We start from the raw sequence: 24,051 nt of genomic DNA, 5'->3' as shown, positions 1-24,051 counted from the left end.
ATTCAGACAAAATAACTGCATTATTCCAGCAACCGATAATAAAACTTACCTTGTTTGATAGGCTGCCGATTTGAGAAAGTGAGAGGCGTAACGAGGAATTTGGTTTCAGCTACCTGGACCCAGTGGTGCAGAATCTTTATCGTCCAGACACCAGGCCTCAGGGGCAGATTCAAGGGAGGTTTATAATGAGTGAATTCTGCGCTGGATTCAATGAGGATATCGTACGTCGCTGCTATGACGTTGACCGGATCCACCCAAATGACAGTAACGGTGACGTTAGGGCCTTTCCCCCATTTCTGCATGCCAACTGGCTCGTCTGTCGGCCCGAGGAGTCCTCCGAAATTCCGGAAAAGCCTTTCCTTGGCGTCCCACTCCGTGCCAATCTGAAATCAGAGACCACACAGCGCTGCTCACATCATTTCTGCAAGCTGAGACTCCAAAAGACAAATAAGGGCTCTCTAGACACAAGCTGTTTTCTTGGACAACTTCTACCAGGTACATAGATAAGTACTATTATAGTAAGAGTGATGTAATAGGCTCCAGTAGCTCTCCTTTTTCTCCACATGAAAGCGGTCAGTAAAGGACTGAACCCAGTGACTGAGCACTGACTATTGCAACGCATAGGACCTATCAACTCCCAGGACATCAACATGTATAGCACATGTAAGAGACAGAGCCTGCAACACAGACCCAGCCAGCTACTGCTAAGAGTAAGGATGAGTCTTGTGCTGACTTCAAGACAAGTCTTCGGGCCCCTTGCTACAATCTATGCACAAGATGCTGTTTCCTTGCACTCCTTCCCCACATGATGCAAGTTACTTCTGGTAAACTCTCTTCTCACTGTCATAATAGTGACATTGTTTCTTATTTATTCCTAACTAACAGTAAAGCAGCTGATTCAGAATCTAATGTAAATATTTAATAGACCTTCCCTTTCTCTAGTAGCTTTCATATTTCACTGTTCTTTATATGAATTTTAATGGTTCACCCATAACCCACAGGATGATACAAATTTACGAGCTGTTGCCATTAAGCACTTGTACATAACTGAAAAAAACCAAACCATATGTAAACAGACAGCATGAAAATATAATAATTACCCTTCTAAGGTCAACTTTACTTTTTACTATTGCAGGACCAAGTCTATGGGGGCTGCTCTGAAATTAATGCCTCCTGTTTTATTAAGTTGGCCTGTGATGTCGGAGGTGGCTTTCCTGAAAGTGTAACGAATGATTGTAGCTGGTTTGCTTCAAAGACTTTTCTTGTAGATTTCACCTTAATTGATGAAAATAAGTGGTCCCAGTTTAACAATGAAATCCTTCAAATCTGGAAAACTTAACAACTACCTGAAATCTACCACCACTGATGGATATTTTGGAAACCATTTGGTCCTGAGACCTATTTAAATAAATCCTTGTGTTTGGCAGACAAATTAGAGGAGGACTACTACCAAAAAGCTACAAGGCCAATAGAATAAAATCCTAACATCCTAAACCCATCCATCTTCATACAAATTCCTCCTACAGGACTATGACACAGCAGAATAAGAGACAAAATGAGCCTTCTACTGTTCTGCCATCAGCCCAGCAGTGCCTGGTTTTTCCAAGGTATTTCACCTCACACACCAGCTAATCAAACCTGACAGTGCAGCCCAGATATCAGACCCCAGCAGTGACTGCCTTGAGGAGCTGTCAGAGCAAACTCCTTTGACAAAGCCAACTGAATATGTATGGAAATAAACTCAGAAAGAAAATTTCCTGGCCAGATCTCACTACCTACTCCACTGACCCTCTCTGCAAATGGTGATATCACACCTACCTCTCAAGAGACCTGGAAATAATGCAACTACAACACGTGAAGCAAACATGCACCCTTCTGGGCAAAGAAAACCCTGTGAGGAACAGCTGCTCCTGCCACACCTGGTATTTCTTACTGAACTGCTCCTTCTGGAAAGCAGACTTTATCCTCAAGAATTAAACACGTTAATGGCTTCCTTCCCAAGCCCAGCAATATTCAGAGCAGTTAATGGTATCAGGCCTAGACAAACTGGAGGTCATGTTTCAGTCTATGGGTGAAGTCCCTCTAAAGCAGTGCTGACCACACACCATATGAGAATGGGAATAACATCAGTCAGAGATCTTGCTATCCAAGGATTTCCTAGAGATACCAGAGAAATTCACACTAGAACAGTATTCAGGAAGGATTGCCAGCTTTCCTCTTGGAGAAGGTCCTCTCACCGTGAGATGCACCTCACCCAAAGGCTTTCTGTTTGAAAAGACTCCACCCAATCCAACACATCACCCACCACATCGGCAGTTCCAGCCCCAGGATGGGAACCAGAGCAGCCTCAGTGGGGCTGTAATCTTGCCATGCAGGCAAAGCCCACAACGGAAATCAGAGAGTGAAAGATATGGCAGAAGCACCCAATGCCATCTCACTGAGGGCTATGGGATGCTGGAGAATGAAAAGCAGGGAGCTGCACACATCTATTGCAGCATCTGCCCTTTATTACCAGTTGCCAGCTGGGGGACACTTTCTGTGCTGCAGAACTTACAGGCTAAGCTAAGTTTTAGAAGCTCCATGTTTTAAAAAGACTGTGACTTAAAGCACTGTTGAGAGGCTTGTAGCTCCTCCCTTGAACTTGACATGGCTGAATTCCCAGCACTGAGATGTCTGATTTTACAGGTCAGAAGCTACTACAGCCCTGTAATATTTTTCATAGGCCCTTAAAACATTTGAAGTAGGCCTTCACTTCCAAACAGAATACAGAAAGTACAGGCTGGAATCAAAAAGTAACGAAGAACTGATAACATATGAACAGATGTGGCCCAGAAACCGACATTTTCCATATCATTATTTTAATCACCATTATTTTGGGCTTCAAGAGCAGGCACTGTGCATGGGGGATGTTTGGAAAGCTGGAACTCGCTCACTGGCTTATAACTCCCGATTCTGTCTCTGTTCAGTCCCCAGATAAAATTTTCCCAAGATAAATTATGCCTTGATTATGGGTTTGTGTCTCATTGCTCACCACAAACAGGACCATTAGGTTCACACAATGCGCACTAATTGCCTGCCACCTAGTTTATTTTATTCTCTGTGATGAATCACAAGTCTTAACAAGACTAGAAATGAACTTAGTGTTCCACTGATACACTCTGAGCTGAGACTTTTAGTACTCTACAGCAAATCAATCTTCTGCCTTCCACATAAAAGTTATCATTGATCTGGACTAATTGGATATATATTATGTGTATTATGTACAAGCCAATTTTAGGAGATGTGGGAGTTTCCAAGAAAAAAAGGTGGAAACACTTGGAAATCTTTCTTGGATTTCCTGTAAGGTTATTTTATTTTCTCAGCCAAAAACTGAACACAGGAGCCCAATGCAATTGGAACTGCTATTATTAACCCCACTGGCCATTCACATGGTGCACGGTGAAACTCAGGATGTAACGTCTGAGAAGCACAGCCAAGGAACAGAGGGCAGGAAGGGCTGATACTGCCCATAGAGAACCTGTCTCTGTTGCCATTCTGATTGTGTCTCAGTGTCACAAGGGAGCCTGCACACACAGCATGTCTGGGCTCTTTCCGGCAGGTCCCATTGCTCTAAGCTGGGGACAAAACTCCCATTTAAATGACTCCATTCAGTTTCAAGTTTCTGCCAAACTACGGGATGAAATTTGGAAAGAGAAAGAAAACCCACAGAGATTTACATCCCAGTGAGCCCAAATCGTAAATCTCTGTTTTGGTGGTTAACTTGCAATCATTGATGCCCTCACCTGAGCTGAACTGCTGAATTTACTTTATACTTGCTGGACTTCAACAAAGAGGTGGCATTTTAATAAGTGATACCAGATGACAGACTCTGCAGCCACAATGAAGCTGTAAAGGTTAATGCTGGATTTGTACCAGGGCAACTGAGAGAATCATTTGGCTCAGAGGCAGAGATGCCTGCTGGCCAATGGAGGGCGGAAGGAAAGACAAACATTTAATAAACAATTAAACAATTACATGTTTGACTTTGTACCTCCTGGCCTTTTAAAACATAAAGCATTTCTGAAAAGAGAAGACAATAAAGGGTTTAGGTGAGAAAAAAATAAGGAAAAGATGTAATCAGCCACCAAAACTCTTCTCCCAGATTTCAAATAGAAGAAAAGGTTTCCTCCGCCTGGAAAAACCTCCCCAGTGACCAAATCCCTGCCATGCTTTGCACTGACACAGGTCACTGCAGCAGCAGATCCCTCCAGGTCTGCCTGCAGCCCATATGGGGGCTATGAGGCTATGAAGACTGACACATCAGTGCAGCAGGGTTCAGGTATCCTCCCCGCAAGGTGACATTTTTCCTGTGCATTGGGCACAGTGCAGCAAAGAGGCCACTGACACACTGCTGCTTCCCCAGCAGGGGACACCGACACTGAGCATCGCTGCTCCAGGACATGGGCAGAGCTGGCTTATGGTTGCTGCAGGGCTGGTTTGGGGGAAAAAAGGTTTGGTATTAATGCACTGGAGCCAGAGGGGATCTGGCAAGTGGCCAGAGAGTAAATTCTGGTCCCATGAGTGCTCCCTCCCTACAAGTGAGATGAAGTTAGATGTATTCTTTCCAATTTTTTTAAAAATTCTAGTTCTAAAATACTGAGCTAATGTGCTTGTTTTTATCGTGCAATTAGAAAAAGATTCCTGCTGCCAGCCCAGTTGCTTTTGAAGGAAGGACTCAGAGAAGGCATCGAGCTGAAAGTGAGAGAAAAAACAGCAAATAAACAGCAGAAGTACTGCTACAAATCACAAGAATTAGAGCTTGTGTGATCATTTATCACTGCATGAAATGGCAAGTCTACCATCAGACACATTGATAAACGAAACACACCTTCCATCCATCTCTCTAATGGCACATTAATGTCATGGACTTGCCATGCACACCAAAACACTGAATCCAACCCAGGCATTTCTTAATTGCCCAAGAAGATGGTAATTTATGGACTTGGCCATAATGACTGGAATGCATTTGTTCAATCAATTTTGTGCCTTAATTGAAATTTGTGGCTTAACAAGAAAAATCACAAAATTAACAGCTCAGACAGTTGTATCTTTAAAACAGAACACAGATGTCAGGTTCTATTAGTGGTCAACTTCCCTGATATTCTAGGGTACACTTTATGTCAGATGCTGAGACAAATTCCTACAACAAATAACAGGACTTGTGGGAAATCTCAACCACTACTGTGATGATTTTTTCTTTCATGTTACAACATCAATATTCTACTCAAACGTGGCACTGGTGCCTGACTATCACTAATTTCATGGCTTGTTTTCAGCATGTTCTTGAGAGGAACGTTTACCACATCCTTGCTCACATCTGGAGCTGCAGAAATACGGTGTTTTTCAGCTCCCACATCTCTCCCACAGCAGTAACAATGACCATAGTCACAAAACTTTGTAAGTTTCTGAGCCCCTTTTACAACAGTGAATGCCTTCAGTTTGTCAAAGAGGGAATGAGGGGACACTGAGAGTAACATAAAAAGTAAGAGTTAACCATGGATCCGGGCTGGCAAACAATATTGCCTTTCATAAAGAAACTGCACTGCACTACAGAGCTACTCTCAGCTACAAATTACATGGAAATGCAGTTTCCAAAGGCTGTTGAACTAGTACATAATCTCTTCCGTGGTTCGTAACGGTGTGAATGAATGGCTATGAATACTCACCTCTGAGAACTGTAATCTTCCAAAATCACTGGGCGGACTTGCGATCTTGAAGACTTTCTTTGGCATCACCCATGTTTCCAGAGTCTCCAGCTTACTGACAGCCAGGTTGGTGGCGTGGTGTCTGATGAGGAAACCTTGGAAACGGTCAGCAAGGAAGTAAAGGTGGACGGAAACCGGGTGTCCCATGGGATAGTATCTGCAAAACAACACATGCACACACTCAGCAGTTACACAAGAGAGACATGAAATCTCCATTTACTTGGAGCTAATGGCTTAAGAAGCATTCGTTTCAACTAGAAGATTCACCGCTGTACATTAAGAGATTTCAAATGCATTCATGACTCATTTTCAAACATTCTTAGGCTGTTCTGATTACCCTGAAACACAGAAAATGTCAGCAGGAATAGAAACTCATTTAGAAGCTATCCACAGTCGTAAGCTCTTTAGGAGATACCTCTCTGTGCCATACCAGCCAGCACCCCTCCCTTTCTTCCTCTTCTGGGTAAAATATGCCACCCAGAGATATCAGATTAAATGGGTAAAGGATAAACAGAGAAAAAACTATGTTCAAGAAATGTGCTTACTGCCCTATATTAGGTGCTCTCCTTTCTTTCTGCTCCTCAGCAAGGTTAGTCTCTATGGTACCTGACAATGGGACAGCAGCAGGCTGGTGACAGCAGAGGGTGCTGCGAGGCTGGGTGAGGGCGATCCCATGCCCCACACTGTTCTGCACACTGATCTGCTCCCTGTGCACTTCCAAGGGCAGCACTTGGTTGGGCTGAGCAGCAGCAATGGGAGCTGGCATCCGGTCCCCATATTTTAAGAAATATGTGTCATGTTCCTTACAGATTTGAAGTATCTTGTGGTATTTTTTTTTTTTACTCACAACTAATAAGAAACTGAAAAAAGGTCAAACAAAACCACTACTTGGGAGACCTGGAAGCTTTCTGCTACAGTTTGGATTTTAGAGACAATGTAGTCATTGATTTGGATTATTAAAATCTATGGTTGATTGTCTGCTGTAGTCCCAGTAAGATTTGAATTGATGCATGTGTGCACACAGACGAATTAATAACTAAAAATATGTTCACAGCTCTGAAATCAAGTCATCTGCTACTTCACAGCAGTGACATTTACTGTCAATCAGGCGTGTTTGCAACACATTCAAAGCCAACCAGTCTCAAGCCTCCCCATTCAAGTCAGTGAGGACTGTCTCCTCACACTAATGCTAAGAGAGCTAACCAAGAATGACTTTCCATTACCCTAACCCAGCAGCAGCCAGCAGGAAGTCTCTAGAGCCCAAGAAATAAACACAGCAAGACGGGCTACAAACAGGGCCAGCAGTGACAGACCGAGTGAAAACACAGCACAGCTATGCAGCCAATACCAGCAACAATCTGACTTCTGTGCTGAGCACTAAGGCCTCCTGTTTCATATGTGCAGCAGCAAATATTTACAATACCCTTGAAATAGTCTGCCTAAATTGTCTCTTGGCAGCAGCGAGTAAAAACATCTAGAGATGGCGAGAAATAAATTAAATCCCAAGCGCACATTAACGCTGTTCCCACTGAAGATGCAGATCTGCAATCTAATTTGGGAGCTGAGCAGTTTGCAGGGAGCACATCTTTCTGAGGCTGCCCCTTGTTAGATCTGCGTGCAAGGCAGTTTCTTATAGATGTCTCCTGGGCAGCTGCAGGCAGCAGCATGGGACTGGCTCTAAACGTGATGCAACGTGGTGGATGCTTTCCTCGCAGCGCCTGCAGCAGTATGAAATGAGCTGGTCTGGTGACTGCTATCAGCTAACGTCCTGCTGCTGATAGCCCTGATGGCACCTGGAATGCTGTCAAGGTGCTCAGCTCTAATGCATTCCTGCTGTCACTGCTTTAGAGACATGCAGAATCAGGAGAGAAGAAGGAAGTGCATAAATGCACACACACAGAAAGACAGCAGAATATCCATAGAAAAGAGATGTGAACCATAACCTGAAGATTTTCCACTTTTCTGTGATTTAAACTGGACATGGCCACTTTGAGGGGGCTAAGGTAGATATGAAATAAAGCCCCCATTCCCTATCACTGCTTGCAATTCCTTCTTGAGCTGTTTGTGGGGCTGCAGCCCACTGTAAGGCAGCCAGGCTTTATCCCGAGGACAGCTGCAATCAGCAGTAGATGACGTGACTTCCCTATTTATAATCTGAAGCAAGCTTGAAAAGCACCTTGAGATCCTGTGCAACCTAAAGCTCCCCAGAAATGACACTGGTAATTGATATAAATCATCACTGGAACACCAGCAAAAGGAGTAAGCACAAATGTAATGGTTACATTATTTCAGTTCTGGTTATACATAGCTCCCATCCTCTCTGCTGGCTTCACTCTGCAGAACAAAAGACCCCAGGACTTCTTTCAGTCTGCCTTTACTTCATATAAGGAAGTTACTAGGTATTATTAGTGATTATTCACAACTAGTTGTTATTGATCGATTACTGCTCTGTACTGCTAACCTTTAATGGCAAAGCTGTAATAGGAACCAGGACCACTTATTGCCACATCCTTCTAAACAGGACATTGCTCAGCACTTCCATGGCTAAGAAAGTCACAGTGCATTCAAGAACACAAGAGGGGCCAATTCTATCTGTCAGAGTACAAGGGCTGTCTCAAATGCTTGCTGGCTAAGCTTGTATGTGTTTTCTATTAGGATTACAAAAGGCAGGGTCCCAGAAACACACTTTGAGGGAAGAATTAAGAGACTGTAAAGTAAGACTCACTGTGCAAATCTGATGAAGAATTCTCCCTTCAAAACATTTCTATACTGAATTCCTATTTGCTATGCTTATAGATGAAAAAAAAATTTAGAATATGGTTTTTATCTGCTATATTTGTGTATGTTTTTATATATACATACATTTTATTTATTTGACGTTAATGGATCCCACTTGTTGCAATATTTTTGGCATGGATGGCTGCAGCAAGCAAGCAAACCCCGCTCAAGCAAGCACTTCTCTGTGCTCTGTGTATGTGCCCAGGGGAGCAAACAAGCAAAGACCATTAACCCACCTGGTTTACATTAATTCTGAAATCCTGCCCTGTGCTTTGGTAAGCATAATAGAGGTGAGCATGACCTCTGCTGCAATCACACGGAGGCTTTAGGAGCTGCGGGTGTAATACACTCACTGAAATTAATAAAGAAAATGCAGTGGCAGGGGCAGTGGTGCCCAACTGGATCCTGTCAGTCCTCATCAGGCTGCAGAGGAGCTCCTTAAAAGTGCAGCAAATAGGTCACCTAACGTCAACCCTGAACAACCAACACTTTGTTACAGGCATAAATACTCCTGGAAATCACAGCTGTACACTTGCAGTCGCCTGGCCCCATTGTGGCTATGAGCTCCCAATCAACATATCCCAGCAGAACCTCCTTCAGTGCCCTTCAGTCCTCAGAAACACCCAGAAAAACACCAAGAGCCCAACTGACCGGCAGCTGTTGTCCCCAGCAGAGTGGAAGGAGCTCTCGGCTCTGCGCAGACCCAGGCGGACGAAGGCATGGTACATGGTGAGCGCGACGTCACTGAGGGTGTGCACCCCATCGGGCTCGTCGTACACGTTCTCCCAGTAGGAGCGGAGGCCAGGGGTGCCGGGTGGGTAGTTGCCGTACAGGTAATAGTCCAACTGGCCAATTATCTCTTGGTTCACCACAGCTTCAAATTTGCGGGCAAAGAAAGTTGGCCTGGCAGTCTGCTGTGGTGAGGTGAAAGGAAAAGACAAGCTGAGGATGTGAACAGAACTTCCCTGAAGCTAAAGGTGGCTTGAACTGCAACTCTGGTTAAGATTCAGTTAAAAGCTATGCTGTAACTCAACAGAAATGCAGATGGTTCTGGTCTGAATGTGAGGCCCACCTGTGCACATTGGCCTGATGTCCCTTCAAGGCAGCCAGCCCTACAGGAGTGCTCTGCCCATCACCTATTCCAAACCCATTTCTTTGCCATCAGGAACAAATTCAATGACCAGCAAGGCACAGGATCAGGTCAGACCAAAGGGAAGCACAGCAGAGCTTCCCATTATTTGGCTTCAAGTGCCCTCTCTGGGAGGTCCTCCACCACTGGACTGTTTTTTGTGTTGGTGGAGAATACACCAAGATGGTTAAGAGAATGTTCTCCCATCGCATGATACCTCAAAGGAACAGGGTGATTACAGTCTGTAGCTCTACTCAACGTGCTGTCATTACAAACAACCATATCTTCCTAAATTTTCAGGCAGCACTGCATTCAAGTGAGGTGAAAATGCTAAATCACTTTAGAGAATTAAAATGAAGGCAAATTAAGCATTATGGCTGTTACTAATAGGTAGGATATGGAAAAAAATCAAAAGAAATCGAGCAGTTTAAGAAAATCACGTGTTGCACTGTTACTCTTCTGATAGAAAAGCATCCTTTGTTCCCTGGGCATGGGATTTTTGAGCACTGTACTTTGTTTATTGGTGTGAAAAGCATTTTTGGAAGAGAAAAATATCGAGTGTGACAAATGGCCAAATAAAATATCAGAAATTAATTTTTTTTCCCTACCTATCTCTTATGGTGCATTTTATCCCTGTTGTCTGGGGACAGACAGAACAAATAACGCACAACTCCATCATTTCACTCATCCAATTAAGTGGTCAAATGGGTCAGTTATTTTGAAATAATGGCTGGGACAACCCTGGAAATCAACACAGTAAGCTGTGCTTTTAAAACTCAGCCACAATTCCTCAGACACTTTACAGACTACTCTTCAGGCAAATACTCTCACAGGTAACAGACACAATGGCTAATTCGTCCTGTGAACGCAGTCTTAAGAGAAAACAAAGCTGCACCAGGCTATTCACACAGTTTTTGCTAGTGAATAAAACAGGGTAGAGCCCATTCCCTGGTCCTGAGGGCAAGCGGAGTGATGAAGTCTGCATCTGTAGAGCTTGGACTACTTCCTACAGACAAAATGGACTCATTTACCTGCACTGGTGACAACAGCTGGCCTCTTCCCTTGGGCCATACTCTGTTACTGCTGGTAGGCGTGGGTCAAAAATATGCCACAAAGAATGCTAACATTTAAATGGTACGTGTGGATTACTGTGTGCCAGTTCCTACCCCACACCCTGGTCCTGTTTATTGCTGTAAACACAAGCAAAATGATCACTGTAACTTAGGGCAAAATAATGACAACTGTGCTGTCACCTGAACCATCTAAGACTGAACCAGACACAAGTTTCTTTCAAGTCTGGTTTCTAAAGCCGTTATCCTCATAGCCCACAAAGACATCAGAATTACTGCACAGTTTGGGTTCCTTCCCTGCTGTCCATTCTTTGTATGTTTTCAGAAAAAAAAACCCAGTCTTTTGAAGGCATTTCTTATTTATCTTGGTGCTTGAACACTGCTTTGGCCTGCTCAGAACAAACTCTCTAGACCAGACAGCAGCATCAGCCAGGTCCCATGGCTGGCTTCTAGGGAAGCAATGCACACATCTGGATACCAAGGATGTGAGACAGCAGCTGTATTATGCCCAAACACCTGGTTGACATGAACCAGGAGAATTTAGAACAAATATAATCTGTGCACAAATATAAATGGTCAGATGACAAGAGAATTTTTTCTCTGCAGGTGCGAAGCACTTTGTGCCCAGAGCCACCTCCCGCTGCCTTGCTCTGAAAGCTCTTCACGTGCAGAAGGGATGGGCAAGGCACCCTACACCTCCATGTCAGCAGTCTCACAGAGATCTCCTGCTCTGCACTTGACACAATTTCAGGTATACTGCTGCATATGCACTACTCCTCTACCATCCGCTTGTAAAATCCTTTGTTTTTTGCCCTGCTCATATTCAGACATGCGTTCTGACGTGCCAAGGAGTTCAAAAGAGCCCGAGATGGTTGAAAATTCTTTTGAGGATGTTCATTTTCACTCTCAGACAGCACATGCTGTGGGCTCTCTGATCTCCTCCTCTGCAGCCTGCTTTGTGTCTCTGTGGGAACCACAAGTGAGACTTCTGGCACAACGTGCTCATCTGAGGGGCTCTCTCATCAGGCACAGTGTCAGAAGGGGCCTTTAACGTCTGTTCTAATGCTGAGCTTTCCCTCACAGCTCCGTTTACCCAGCCATTGCTGTGGGTTGTTTTTCCAGCCTGGAGCAGATCCACCTCTGCAAACTTGCAGGAGCATTTTAAGGCTTCCCATTTATTCTGTGCTGGAGACTTTCCTGGGATTAGAGTCTGGGACAGCAGAGTCCATCCGAGAAAACAACTCATTTGCTCCTTTTCGACCGCCTGTGTCTCTGATTTCAACCATGTCCAGTGGGCAACACAGCACAATAAAGAGAAGTCTCTGTTCTGGAGCAGTCATTTTTGTGCCGTAGGGTAACACATTCCCCATCCCACACAAAGCCTGAACAAACATGCTTTATGTAGGGAGCCTCGAGAGCTGGAACTGCAAATCTGGTGACCTTGAAACAAGCACTTGTTCATTCTTAACAGAAGATACACAGGCCAGATACAGTCTTGAGAGTTAGTGCTCCCCTGAGCACAAGGATTTGCTCTCATGTCTGCCTTGAGGATACTATATTGCAAAGGAACTCATTAAACTTTTTGAGGCAGTCCTGCCAAGGCTGCCCGACCAGAAGTTCTTAACTCTGGCTCCCAAAAACAGGAGGCAAACAGAAATATAATTGTGTTTAAGAATACAATAATGAAAACTGATTTGCCTTGTGCTATGCGAGCCTCTAGGACTTTCATGCAACCAAGAAAGAACCTGAGCTTGAACTCGAAAAAATATATTAACCCAGCTAATACAGTGTGATGGGTGTCAGGCTTCCCTCATTTCTAGCACAGCAGGTCCACCAATGCCATGCAGTCTGAAGAGCAACACTGGGGCCCTGCTGCACAGCAATACGTCTCAAGGGCTAAAATATAGAAAGGCACATTTCTCCTTCTCCTGGACTGAAGATAAATGCATCCTGACATCCCTTTCTCCACCCTGCTTGGGTTTACCTGCCCTTTGTGGGTACCAGAAAAGAGAATGGTTCAGTTACCTGGAATCTGTGGAAGTCTGCTGGTTTGAAGTCATTGGGCGAACAGCCACACCAGTCAACAATGTGCTTGTACTGACACTTGCAACCAAGCTTACGGTTCCAGTTTGTGATGCGCAGATTGTTGTCCACCATGGAGTCACAGTACAAGCTATTTTCCAGAACAGTGTGAAAGAAAGACTGCAAAAAAAGAGAACATGTGAGTACATTCAGCTCTTTGGACATCCCTTTTCTTCATCAGTGCAACCTGTGGGCCTGAACTTAATACAGTGAATTTTTTTCTTCAAAATGGGAGAAATAATGAATTCTACCATTCTGCCATGTACAAAAAGGGCACACACATTTTGTAGAGTGTGAAAAATCACAGTATGCTGTGGTTGAGGCCACACCACAATGACACGGCACAGAACAACTGCACTTCTGCAATGGTCAGCTTTGGATGCTGGACTCCAGGAGAATCATCAGTACCAGCAATTATTTTGCTCTTCTTTCAGCTAAGACATTCTTCTAAGAAGCTCCCGTTATTTCTCTTCAGTAAGTCACTCCTAATGGTTCAACAGATTTATGACCCTTTTCCTTAGCAGTGTTGATGATGATAAATCTCAGATTGTTCCCTAAAACAATTCTCAAACCTTAACCACCAACTTGGTTACTATGGAATAAAAAGAAGTCTCGGCTCTTGCGTGGGTCTGTGCACCTCCAACATGCTGAAAAGCACTGCTGGTTGAATAGCCTTGCACTGAAATACACAGCTCACCCCAGGCAATAGAAGGACGTTCTGCCTTCCGCAAGTACCTCTGAAATCATAAGTCTTTATTTGCTGACTCAAGGCAGCAAGGAACTCCTATTGGGCTATCCTAATTATATCTCCATAATATCAGCTATTACATAAATCATGTGTAATGGGGACCGATATAGCAGGTTAACAGGTCAGTGAAGGCAGAGTGATTTTAAGAAGCCAGTCACGTATCTTGCAAAGAAAACCTTGTAGATAGAAACCATGGAATACAATCAAATTTAGCTCTGTAAGAGACAATTTTAGGAGCAGCAACTTCTCTTTAAAATCAGCAACAGCAAGATCTATAAATAATCAGCACGACACTAGCATGGCTGGCCCCCCAAATAATCCCCCTACCCTTTTAATGTTAAATGACAGCCCAGTGAATATGGATTTTATGCTTGAACTGTTTGGTTAAACCCATAAAGGCATCCATTCTCACTGAAGCGGGAGGAAGAAAAAAACCTTACCCAATTACCCATTGCCCTGTGTCCTTTCATAATGATACAGAAATTTCTCTGAGATAATGGATGAAAAGGTTATCAGAGTTGAGAGAAAAGGTGATTTTTAACAGAAACGGGATTAAAGCAGAATTATTCAACATGTGTGTGGAATAATAAACCATCATAAGATGACAATCACTGTGTTCCACTGCAAGCTAATAAGCCTAAATTTGCAAGATCAGACTCATCAATCCCTCAGTGTTCAGGGGCTGCTGGCAAGGAGGAAAGTTGTCACCTTAAAGAGAGTTATAAAGTGCTGCTGAGATGGCTGCATGCTGCACACCCAGGGAGCACAGCACTGGCCATGGAGCTGCCAGGTCGGCACAGCACTGCCTGCTGGGCTCAGCTCTGCCTGGGGACACTGCGTGATCCCCTGACACAGTGCCACGTGTGAGAGCCCAGCCTGGTGTGTGTCCCTGACCTGCAGCACTTGCAGCCAAAGCCATCCCTGAGTGACAGAGCTGGTCTGCAAGGATGCCTTCTAGCAGGGTTTTGAATGGAACAATAAACCTTTGTGGAATTTTTGTTTTCAAACAGAAGGGATGGGTAACAGTGAGCAAAGCTACTTAGGAAGACAATGTACCAGCTCCAACAGCCCTCAGAAGCTTTATGGAGGAACAATCTGCACACCCGGCTGGATTTCTGGTTGTTCAGTGATAACTTAATAGGCTTAAAAGTATAAAACAAAGCCACTCTTGGCAAATACGTCCCACAAACAAACTGCACGAGTGCATCTAACGCTAACAGACTTACTCAGCACGAGTGAAATTCCCATTACTGACCGCAGGACAATCCCAAGCCCACTGACATCAGAATCATCCTCACACTTTGTGTTGAGACGTGCACGAAAGCTGCCCTTTAGAAAACAGAGAGGGACCGCTCCGAACTCACCTCAGCAGGCAGCAACGTGTAGGAATAAAACCTCTTCATCTTTGTTACGAGGTCATCGTTGGAAAAAGTGACATACTCCACAAACTTCCTGTTGAGGAGAAACCAGTCCGACCCTCCGTCCACCGCGATGCCCTCAGGGATCTTCCTGTCCCCCAGGCGCCACATGTGTGTGTCACACTCCAGGAAGAGTCGGTCCAGACCCTGTTTTCTAATGAACCTGAGGGAAAGCAAAGCTGGGCATTAGACGCTCATTTGTGTTTTGTTATGGGCACCAGTTCTACAAATAAAGAAGCTACTTTCTCAAACAAAACAAGACCAGAAGGTCACTTGTTTGCATTTCTGCTCTGCTCATAAAATAACACAGAGGGGTTTAATAAATGATTAATCAGTTATACCTTGGGATACAGGGGAAAGAACAACGGATTGCTTTTAAACATCATTTACACCTTCTGCTGTCCTAAGACAAAACTGTGCACATTAAAGTGCCCCACGGCATGAAGTTCTGCACTGCTCATTAACTCTTTGCAAACCACTGGGGAAGCACCATAAGGCAAAGGGGAACCACAACCAATCTGTGCCATCGGCTTCTCCAAATAAATGCAGCGCTGCTGAAAAACAGCTAACTGTACATAAAGGCAAAATGACCAATTACCTTCCATGTTATTATGCCGTGAATTTTTCTACAGGGGTATAGTTAATTAGGAAGAAATACAATTGCATTGCTCTTTTCTACAGAATGAGTATGTTTGCTCCATTTTCAAGTCTACAGGGAACAATGTTTTGTTTACTGCTGAACTACGAACACGAGGAGCAACAGCAGAACTGTAGTGTTATGGAAATAAATTATTTGAGACCCATATAATAAGAAAAAGGAGTTGGAAAATCAATCTGTGCTTGAGAATGTGCTGGACTGTATGCCCGAGCATTTGGGGACTGTCTGACACAGGTAACTATTTGTTATTCCATTTTCAGAATAATTTCCCCCAAAGGGAAGCAGGACTGCCATGAATTAGCACAGGTTTACCCAGGGTGCTGAGTGCATTCATAAAGGCAAGTCGCTGTGCTGAACACATCCTGTGCATTCCAAGCAATAGCAGACAGCAGCTAACCAGGCTGCTCGCAGGAACAAAGGTGCACAAGCCAATGGGCCAAAATGAAGCATCTCGCTCCTTGTAGGCTAACACCCTGGTTAAAGTGTCATTCTACATCAATCAAAGAACCAAGAAAAAAATCATAAGAATTATGAAACACTGTGTATTACTTTTCAAAAAGACCACAAGTGACTTCAGTGTCCGTCCTGCGGTCCTACTGATAGCGATGCCTCCTATTAACACAACCATGCAGGGAATGCGTGGATGTGAGTGGTAAATTTTCTCTTCCCATGAACAAGTTTCTAATTTCATGTTCCATTATGAAGGATAATAGAAAAGTCTTGCAATTTTAATGCAGTGCTCTGGAATGTAATCTTCAATTTCAATATTTATGCAGTTATCTCCAAATCAAATATTAATGTGCCTGAAAGTTTGGTCATTTATTTATTTCCTTCAAAACTAAATACTCATTTGAGTTAATTATTTTAAGAAAATAATAGAACTTTATCGACCACATTTAAACAGGATGTAAAGTTCTTTCCCATGAAGTCATTTCTTCCAGCTGTTATCTCTACCGATTTATCATCCTGCATTCACATTTTCTAACAGAAGGGTTTTTGAATTCAACAGAAACCCCCAACCCAGAAGAATGCCTGACCATTCCAAAACCCCTCAACTCACATCTGTCTCAGCCAGCACTGCAAGATGGGGTTTATAGCTAACAAATCCTCAAACACTTCAGCTTTACTGTATGAAACTGGCAATAGAAGAACACAGCCATGATCAAAATGAGGAGGTCCCAACAACTCCAGACTCACAACTTCATGTCTTCCATAAGAATTAAAAGGCTTCTTTTATTTGCAGACATACACAGTTCTATGTTTTTCTAATGTCTTGTACAAGCAAATCCTGGCATATGGAGCGAAGAAAGACCATTCTTGGTAGCACAGATGTTTTCACAGTAAATCTTAGTCCTAAAATCTATTCAACAAGGTTGAAAGCTAAATGCGCTTTCCAACATCCGTCCTCCAGGAAGGCAATGTAACCCAATGGAAAAGCAGCAAAGCCTTTGGGACCTGCAAAAGCCAACCCTTGTGCTAATGTTTCTTGAGAAATGCTTCCTGGGAACATCATATCAGGCTCTAAATAGCAGTAACAAACAAATAAGAAAAAGGGCATTTCTCAGAAGGCTCACTCAGCCTGCTTCACACACAGTTATTACACCTAACAGTGCAATGTGCTGCATAGCAGATGATTTCCTTTTATCTGTGAAGCAGCAATTCATAGAAGGAACTCTGAAGTTAGAGCTCTCCACTGAGCAATTGCTTGTTATCCATTTACGCTCCTTGGGAGCCAAGGGGACCCAGTGCAGCTCAGATCTGCCAGAAGCAAAGGGATCCTGCCTGACAGTGCAGCGGGCTGTCCCAGCAAGCCCAGGCTGTGCTGCTGGCATGCAGAGCTGCATACCGAAGTAGAAAAGGTGGATGAGGCTTTCCTTTTTCTCCATGCTCTGCTCCAAGATGACTGACGTTAGTGGCTGCTCTGGCAAGAGCAATTTTGGCACTCAGGGAAGAAAGAGCTTGCTCAAAGCATATTGGATGTTTCCTGAGGGAAAGCAAAAGGTGCCATTTGTATGCCACGTCGGCCTTTCAAGGAAACAAAACCCCTCCAATGCTACAAACAGTTCATAAGGATTCTTCACTAGCCATCCAACAGTGCTCGCAGCAGCCAGCTCTGAAAAGAAAGATAAGGAGATGGAGGGCAAAACCATCACCTACTGATTTGTTTCTAGAGTCTAATGCTGCATTTCATCAGTTCCTCACTATTCCTGTTGTAATACTGAAGCAGTGCTTTTTTCTAAAGGCATTCCCAGCTTCAGAGAAAGCAACAAAATACAAAAGTGATAATTCTTCCCTTAGACCTCTCTTTCTTGGGTTCAGTAGGACAGCTAGCAGATCTCTCATGAAATAATGTTAAAAAAATGCGTTAGCAATAGCATTTCATTTCTCTAGTCAATGTGGAAAAGTTTTGCTGCTTTCCAGCATCCTGAACTGGTAATACTGCAGTTGCACTTGCCAGGACAATGACACAGAGCTGCATCAAAGTATGGTTGGCCAAATGCAATGCAGATTGCCAGCAGATGAAGACACTTGACCTTTCTCCTAACCTAATTGGAAAACAGAAGGAAAATAATGATGATATGAAAAGAGAATCAACCAGGAGAAACTAAAATCAAGACAAAACCAGGGTTAAGAAAGAAGGACCTCATTTTACCTCAGTTCACATAAGGCTCCATATCTAAGACGTTTTATCCTTCTTTTTACTTTACCTCTTGATCAGAAGCCTCCAGCTTCAAGGCAGCTCCATTCTGCTTTCAAGTAACTGCAAGCAGTGCACAACAATAATGCAGCTCACAAGCTGAGCTCCCCTACCAGGCTGCTGTGGGTCTGGACGTTGCTGTTTCTGTACAGTACTGGGCTTTACAAGGTTCCCAATTAATATTTTTATATATTGTTAAAAAAATAAAAAGCAACACTGGCTGCTACACACAGTGTCACATTCTGTACAGCTCACTGACTGCCCAGACAGCTCATGACTTCAGTGTAGTTCAGGGAACTCCTCTTACTTTGTAGTACATTTAAATATTTATCAACTCATTTCAAATGAGAACCTATGGCTGTGTAACACACAGAGCATTTGTAAGACGTTTAGTACATGCTCCTGCCATGTGAATATAAACACACAGCTAAGCTCCTGCAGTCTTTTCACTACCAGTTAATACCAAGCAGCTCTTCCATTTTGGAGCAGTTTTCTCCAAGTGCTGCTGTGCCCCCACTACTGGGTACACTGCAAAACTCATGCTTTTCTCATGCTGCCTTCTGCTCTCCAAAGTCCATGAAGGAAGGGAACTTCCTTAAGGACCAGAAGTTATCGGGTTGCAATTTTTTTCTTAGGAACAACATCTGAAAGACCAGAGCACAAGAGCAGGAAGATCCTTCCAGCACTACAGGCAATTGGGTGTGCAGGAAGTGAATTCAGAACATTGGCCCTTTGAAAAGGTCAGGGAAGAGCATCGGTACAGATAAAGACAAAAAGAGAAGAGGGGGAGAAATAAAATGTCACCCAGTTTCTGATGTGTTTAAATTGCAGCATCCCAAATACAAATGTTACAGTGTGAAAGGCAGAATTATTTCTTATCTTTCTTTCATTCCCTTGCTTTGAAAAACTATTATGAACACAGTGCTACCCTATCAACCCCTTAAGCTTTGATGTGAATGCACAAACATCAACAAAATGAGAATGGCTGGATTTGCTTTACTTTAACTGGGCTTATTTCACAGGCATAAGCTGAACCCCTTAAGTAAGCACACAAATCAGAACGCTGTTAGTAGCTTTGCCTGCACTAACTGCTCAGAAGCTGAACGTTGCTTTTCTAAAAGACCAGTGATGGCCATTTGACTCTCTCTGCCCTACAGAAGAGGAGCACTGGGCTGTGTGGAGCAGCACCAGCCTCAGGGTCCAGGGATCAGCACAGAGCTGACAACACAGGTCACATAGCCATAGAAAAGACACACAGCGCTAAGAGACAGCGGCAGCAGTTCTGCCACCATTTGGGTACCACGAGACCAAGCAGCACTACTGAAAGGATTTCCTGATGATCTGCATTACCAACGTGGCTTCCAACACTCTTAGGCAGTTTTAAATTCAGTGTGCAATAAATCTGTGGCAGACAACAGATCTGCTACCACAAACACTGGACAATGTAAAATGTAGATATTTAACAGCATAGCAGATATGGTACAGGATTTTGACTACTCTGTTACACGTCCTTTCTCAAGCAGTGCCATCATTATGGAAACAAAGCACCCATCAGGTTTAGGGTGCTGCACAGGAGACTGGCTGCTCATGGCTGATGGATACAAGTCTTATCTGGCCATTATTCCATATCTTTATGGCCGTAATTGGATTTTTCAAGCTTTATAATAGAACTTCGTACTCTACATAAATTATTGCTGCTTCTTCATATGCAATTTCCTCACCCTATCCATTTAATGCTTTAATCGTATCATATCTTCACATAGAGGTTTAAAAGACATTTCTCACTAAACATTTTTTTGTTGTTGACCTTTTCCTAAGAGTTAACTTGAACTGGTTTAAAAGAATTTTATTTTCCATCTTCTAAAAATCCCTCAGAGGAGTCTTAAAAAACCTTCATGCTTCTTCATGTTTTGGTGCTGGGGCTCAGAGAGCAAACTCCCCCAGCGTGCCAAAAACAAGATAAACTCTAAAATGGTTTTTAGTGTAGGAAACTTCAAGAGTCTATTTTTGCAGTAATGGCTCCACTGGGCATTGTCTTGTTTTGACAACAGCCTCATCCAGTTCCCCTGTGAGAATAACGCTCCAGAGGGATTTGCCTCTGTATTTCCACCACTCCTCAGTTCCAACGTCTCTTAAGAAACACTGGGACAGCTTTTCCAAGGACAAAAGTGTAAGAGCTAACTCTCGCGATCTGGGAGTTTGCAACTCCAGTGGTTTTGTTTTGTTTTTAATATAAAAATAATCACAATACGGAGAAAACTGCGCGTGAAGAGAGAGCACAAATTCATCACAGACGGACTCAACGATATGAAAGCTGACATCCTGCCATCTGTTTGTCTCTGATAAATGTCTTCCTCAGATGATTTCTTCTCCTCTCATCTCTTCTCCCCAGCACCCACATGACTGAGCATCCCCACCTGGGAGCGCTGCTGGGGCGGCACAGCTGAGCGCTAAGACATCTCAACCACATGAATCCATGGGGATTCAAACTTTCCAAGTGATGCAGACAAGTAAAAGTTGCTTCTACATGGATGTCCAAGCTGCCAAATCAGGCTATTCATCTCCAGTCCTGTTTACCAGTGGGTAGGACTCACTGTACCACAATTTTCATCTTCCCACCTCACTCTGAGAATTATTGCTACTTCAAACCTTCCACTTACTGCTCCTTCCTGAACTGCTGGATGACCTTGCTCGTACACTCTATCAAGATTAATAAACTCGACCAAAAAAAAAAACCAACAAAAAAACCAAACCACTTTTTCCCATGTCAAAGCACACGGCTGCTTTTACTGCATCTTCCTACCACCTTTTATCTACGTCTTTCTTTTGCGTTGGCCATTTAGCATTGCTTTCCAAAACAGAACAGGATAAAAAGCCCTATAGGGAGGCAAACAGTCAAACTGAAACAGTAAAGGCTTTATGGCACCCCTAACCCTTTCCATAAGGCAGCAAGGAACAGATGAAAGCTAGCTGTAACGTCTAACATTTTTAAATGCACTCTTTGCATAGAAGATACACGTTGCTATTTCAGTCGCTATAGCTCACATGCAACTCTGGGACTGAACTACTTACAAGCAAAAAATAGATCTTCCCAGTCTGTGCGCTTCAATCCCTCTTCAATACTGAGGTGTATGAAAAAACAAAACAAAACAAAAAAGCCTGGGAGTGAGATCTGAGCCAAATAAACCACCCAGTACTTGGTGTGAGCAGGAAAGGAAGTGGTTAAACTGTCCTGACAGCGGGGATAATACATCCATATTTTCCTAATATTAAAACAAACTAACAAACAGCACCAGAAGAGAGACCAGGTTCCACCCAAACTGCCCAATTTGTGGTGGCCCTTCCTTTAGTTACCTGTTTTCTACAATGAGCTCCAGATTCTGCTAGGATTTAGCAGCATCCAGCCTTTGCAGCATGCAGACAGCACTCCCAACTGATTAATGTTTGCTTCTGTTTGTTTGGGTTGTTTTGTTGTTTTTTTATTTTTAAGCCATTTTCAGGTCTGTCACTGACAATGTCACATTTCCCCATCTCCATACTTTATTTTGTATCACCCAGGTGCTGTTCCTGGTACAGCTTGCACAACTACCGGCTTGTTCTTTCTCTTTAATAGCGTAAGACACTGGAAAGGGGAGAAAATGCGTTGCCCACTAAGTGCTATGTAATGACTCCAGCCACTGTACGCAATCTCCCTTCATACAACTCGCTCTCCAAGCAAATAATGCTTCTCCAGCTGAGCTAAGGAGCCATTTTCACATCCGTTCCCTTTTTTGAAGCTACTAAATGAAAATCAGAGTGATGCACTTTTTAATGAGTTGGGCATAACTAAAAGAAAACTTCTCTCTATAAAAGGGAGCCTGCTTTCTCTCCTTATTTGGCAGTAAAACATGTACTGATTGTGAACATGGCTTGAATACAAAGCACATTGTAATTGAGCTGTATGAGCATTTCAGCTTTAAGATGGCACTTCTGATCTTTCTTTCTTTGTTGAGTGATCCACAGACAGAATTCAGAAAATATGCAGTGGTTTACAAAGCAGATTTAGTTGAAAGCCTGACTTTTTAGGAGTCGGATTCACTTATAAATTAAAATAGAAAGCTGCACCGACTTTTAGATGCTGAGCTCCTGCATTATTTTTACCATGTTTTGAGAAAAACCCCAGAACAGAAAAGTTATCACTGTACATGGGGCACCAGTCAGCCAGGTGCAGTATCAGCATCCTCTCCCTTATCAACCCTTTAACTAGACATTTATAAGAAAAAGCCCTGTTCAATTCTGCTTAGAGTCAGGATGTTCCTGAGCAAAGTCTTCTCCTATTGCCCCAGAAGTTGGACATTGGCTTTTGTCTTAAATCCCAAATTGGCCCTGTTTTCCTTTTTCCTCGTTTTTTTTAAGGCTGTAGCTCCTCTCTTTAGCTCTTACAGAGCTCTTGTTGATACCATTTGCCCCACTGGATACTTGGGTTACCACAAGGCTGTGACAAGGCAAAGTAAATAGTAATGTTTAAAGGATGAGCAGGCATAGGATTTCCCGATTTCTGCCTACAGGGCTAAACCTCACCAGTATGGCCACAGCTCTGACACCTCGAGCATAAAATAAAAGTCAGTTGGAAATTGTGTGCCAAATGGTTGGGGCTGACAGTGCATTTAGACACAACTGAGTTACTGGAACACTAAAACTGAAAGATCAGGCTGGAAATTCACCTACTATACAACAGGTCTGGCTGCTTTTTGATCAGCTTCTGACACTCATGGAATTAACATTTACTGAATGCCAATATTAATCAGAGCCCTCTGTGGCTGCTGGCCTGAGTCCTGTCCCTTCAGATATCTCAGGCATGCAGGAGGGGAGCCAGCCTATCTCCCCTATAGAAATTCTGGGGAGCTGCCAAGGGGCGACGTGAAAGGATCCATTCATCCAGCAGCCAGGAGCAGGAGTGCTTATGGGATTCATGGAGCATGCAGACAGAGGAAGCAGAACTTCAGTCATGTCCCACATGACGCTCACTGATGCACAGAGAGGTTTTGGTTAGAAATCCAGGAGAAAAACCCCCAAACTTGCTGACGTGTTGTAATGGGGTAAAAGGGATTTAACTGTTCGTTGAGTCAAAGGGAACCAATGAACTTATAAATGGGTGGTTATTGCTTTGAGTAGAGGACAACTGATACATTAACTCACTTTATTACTGAATTAATATTAGATTTATTTATTGTTTAATTGGTCTAAATTGCTCTAACCTTCCTTAGACAGCTCACAGAATTGGAGAAGAGACTCAGGTGTGCCAGACAGGCATAAAAGGCTGAGACCGACTGCACCTCCCTGGCTGCTGCTCCTTCCCCTCCTTGACTCAGCCCCGCTGCCAACCACTGCTGCCAGCAGAGCTGAGCCTGCCAATCGCTCTGACACTGCATTTCCCAGGCTGGAGAATCTCCTGTGAGAACTGCTGACTCTAATTTAAATATTATTCCTCACAGTATTTTTTTTACTACATGCTACAGAATTTCAGCATGCATGAGATGAATGCTCATGAGGACTCCATTCAAACCAGACCATGACAAAACTGATAAATCCAATGACAAGAGCAAGAACTGTCAAGAAGAGAAACCTGTGAGCTATTCTACCCAGCCTCAGCACTGAACATGCAATGTGATGTCTCACATTCTCTCTACACTTTATCTGAACCCAGTCTTACAGCACGCTTGACATTTTACAGAATAAAGAGATTA

At 43.4% G+C, this 24,051-nt stretch overlaps 1 protein-coding gene across 2 annotated transcripts in view; it reads right to left on the bottom strand.

The window, feature by feature from the left end:
• The window catches only part of XYLT1 (xylosyltransferase 1), a 138,654-nt gene that overhangs the window by 14,862 nt on the left and 99,741 nt on the right, over positions 1-24,051 (bottom strand). Inside the window, exons 6-10 of one of the 2 annotated variants that reach the window (XM_015876852.3) lie at positions 14,916-15,132; positions 12,747-12,923; positions 9,174-9,436; positions 5,706-5,901; positions 50-383 (exon numbers count right to left, since the gene is read on the bottom strand). In XM_015876852.3, coding sequence (XP_015732338.1) covers positions 50-383; positions 5,706-5,901; positions 9,174-9,436; positions 12,747-12,923; positions 14,916-15,132 — 1,187 coding nt within the window. The remainder of the gene's footprint in view (positions 1-49; positions 384-5,705; positions 5,902-9,173; positions 9,437-12,746; positions 12,924-14,915; positions 15,133-24,051) is intronic. The other variant, XM_015876853.3, reaches the window with a different exon arrangement.

The sequence above is a fragment of the Coturnix japonica genome, chromosome 13, assembly GCF_054131305.1.
Source record: "Coturnix japonica strain WE chromosome 13, WE-NBRP24, whole genome shotgun sequence".
NCBI lineage: Eukaryota > Metazoa > Chordata > Aves > Galliformes > Phasianidae > Coturnix > Coturnix japonica.
Note: the sequence above shows the minus strand (reverse complement) of the source record. Positions and strands in the feature narration are given on the sequence as shown.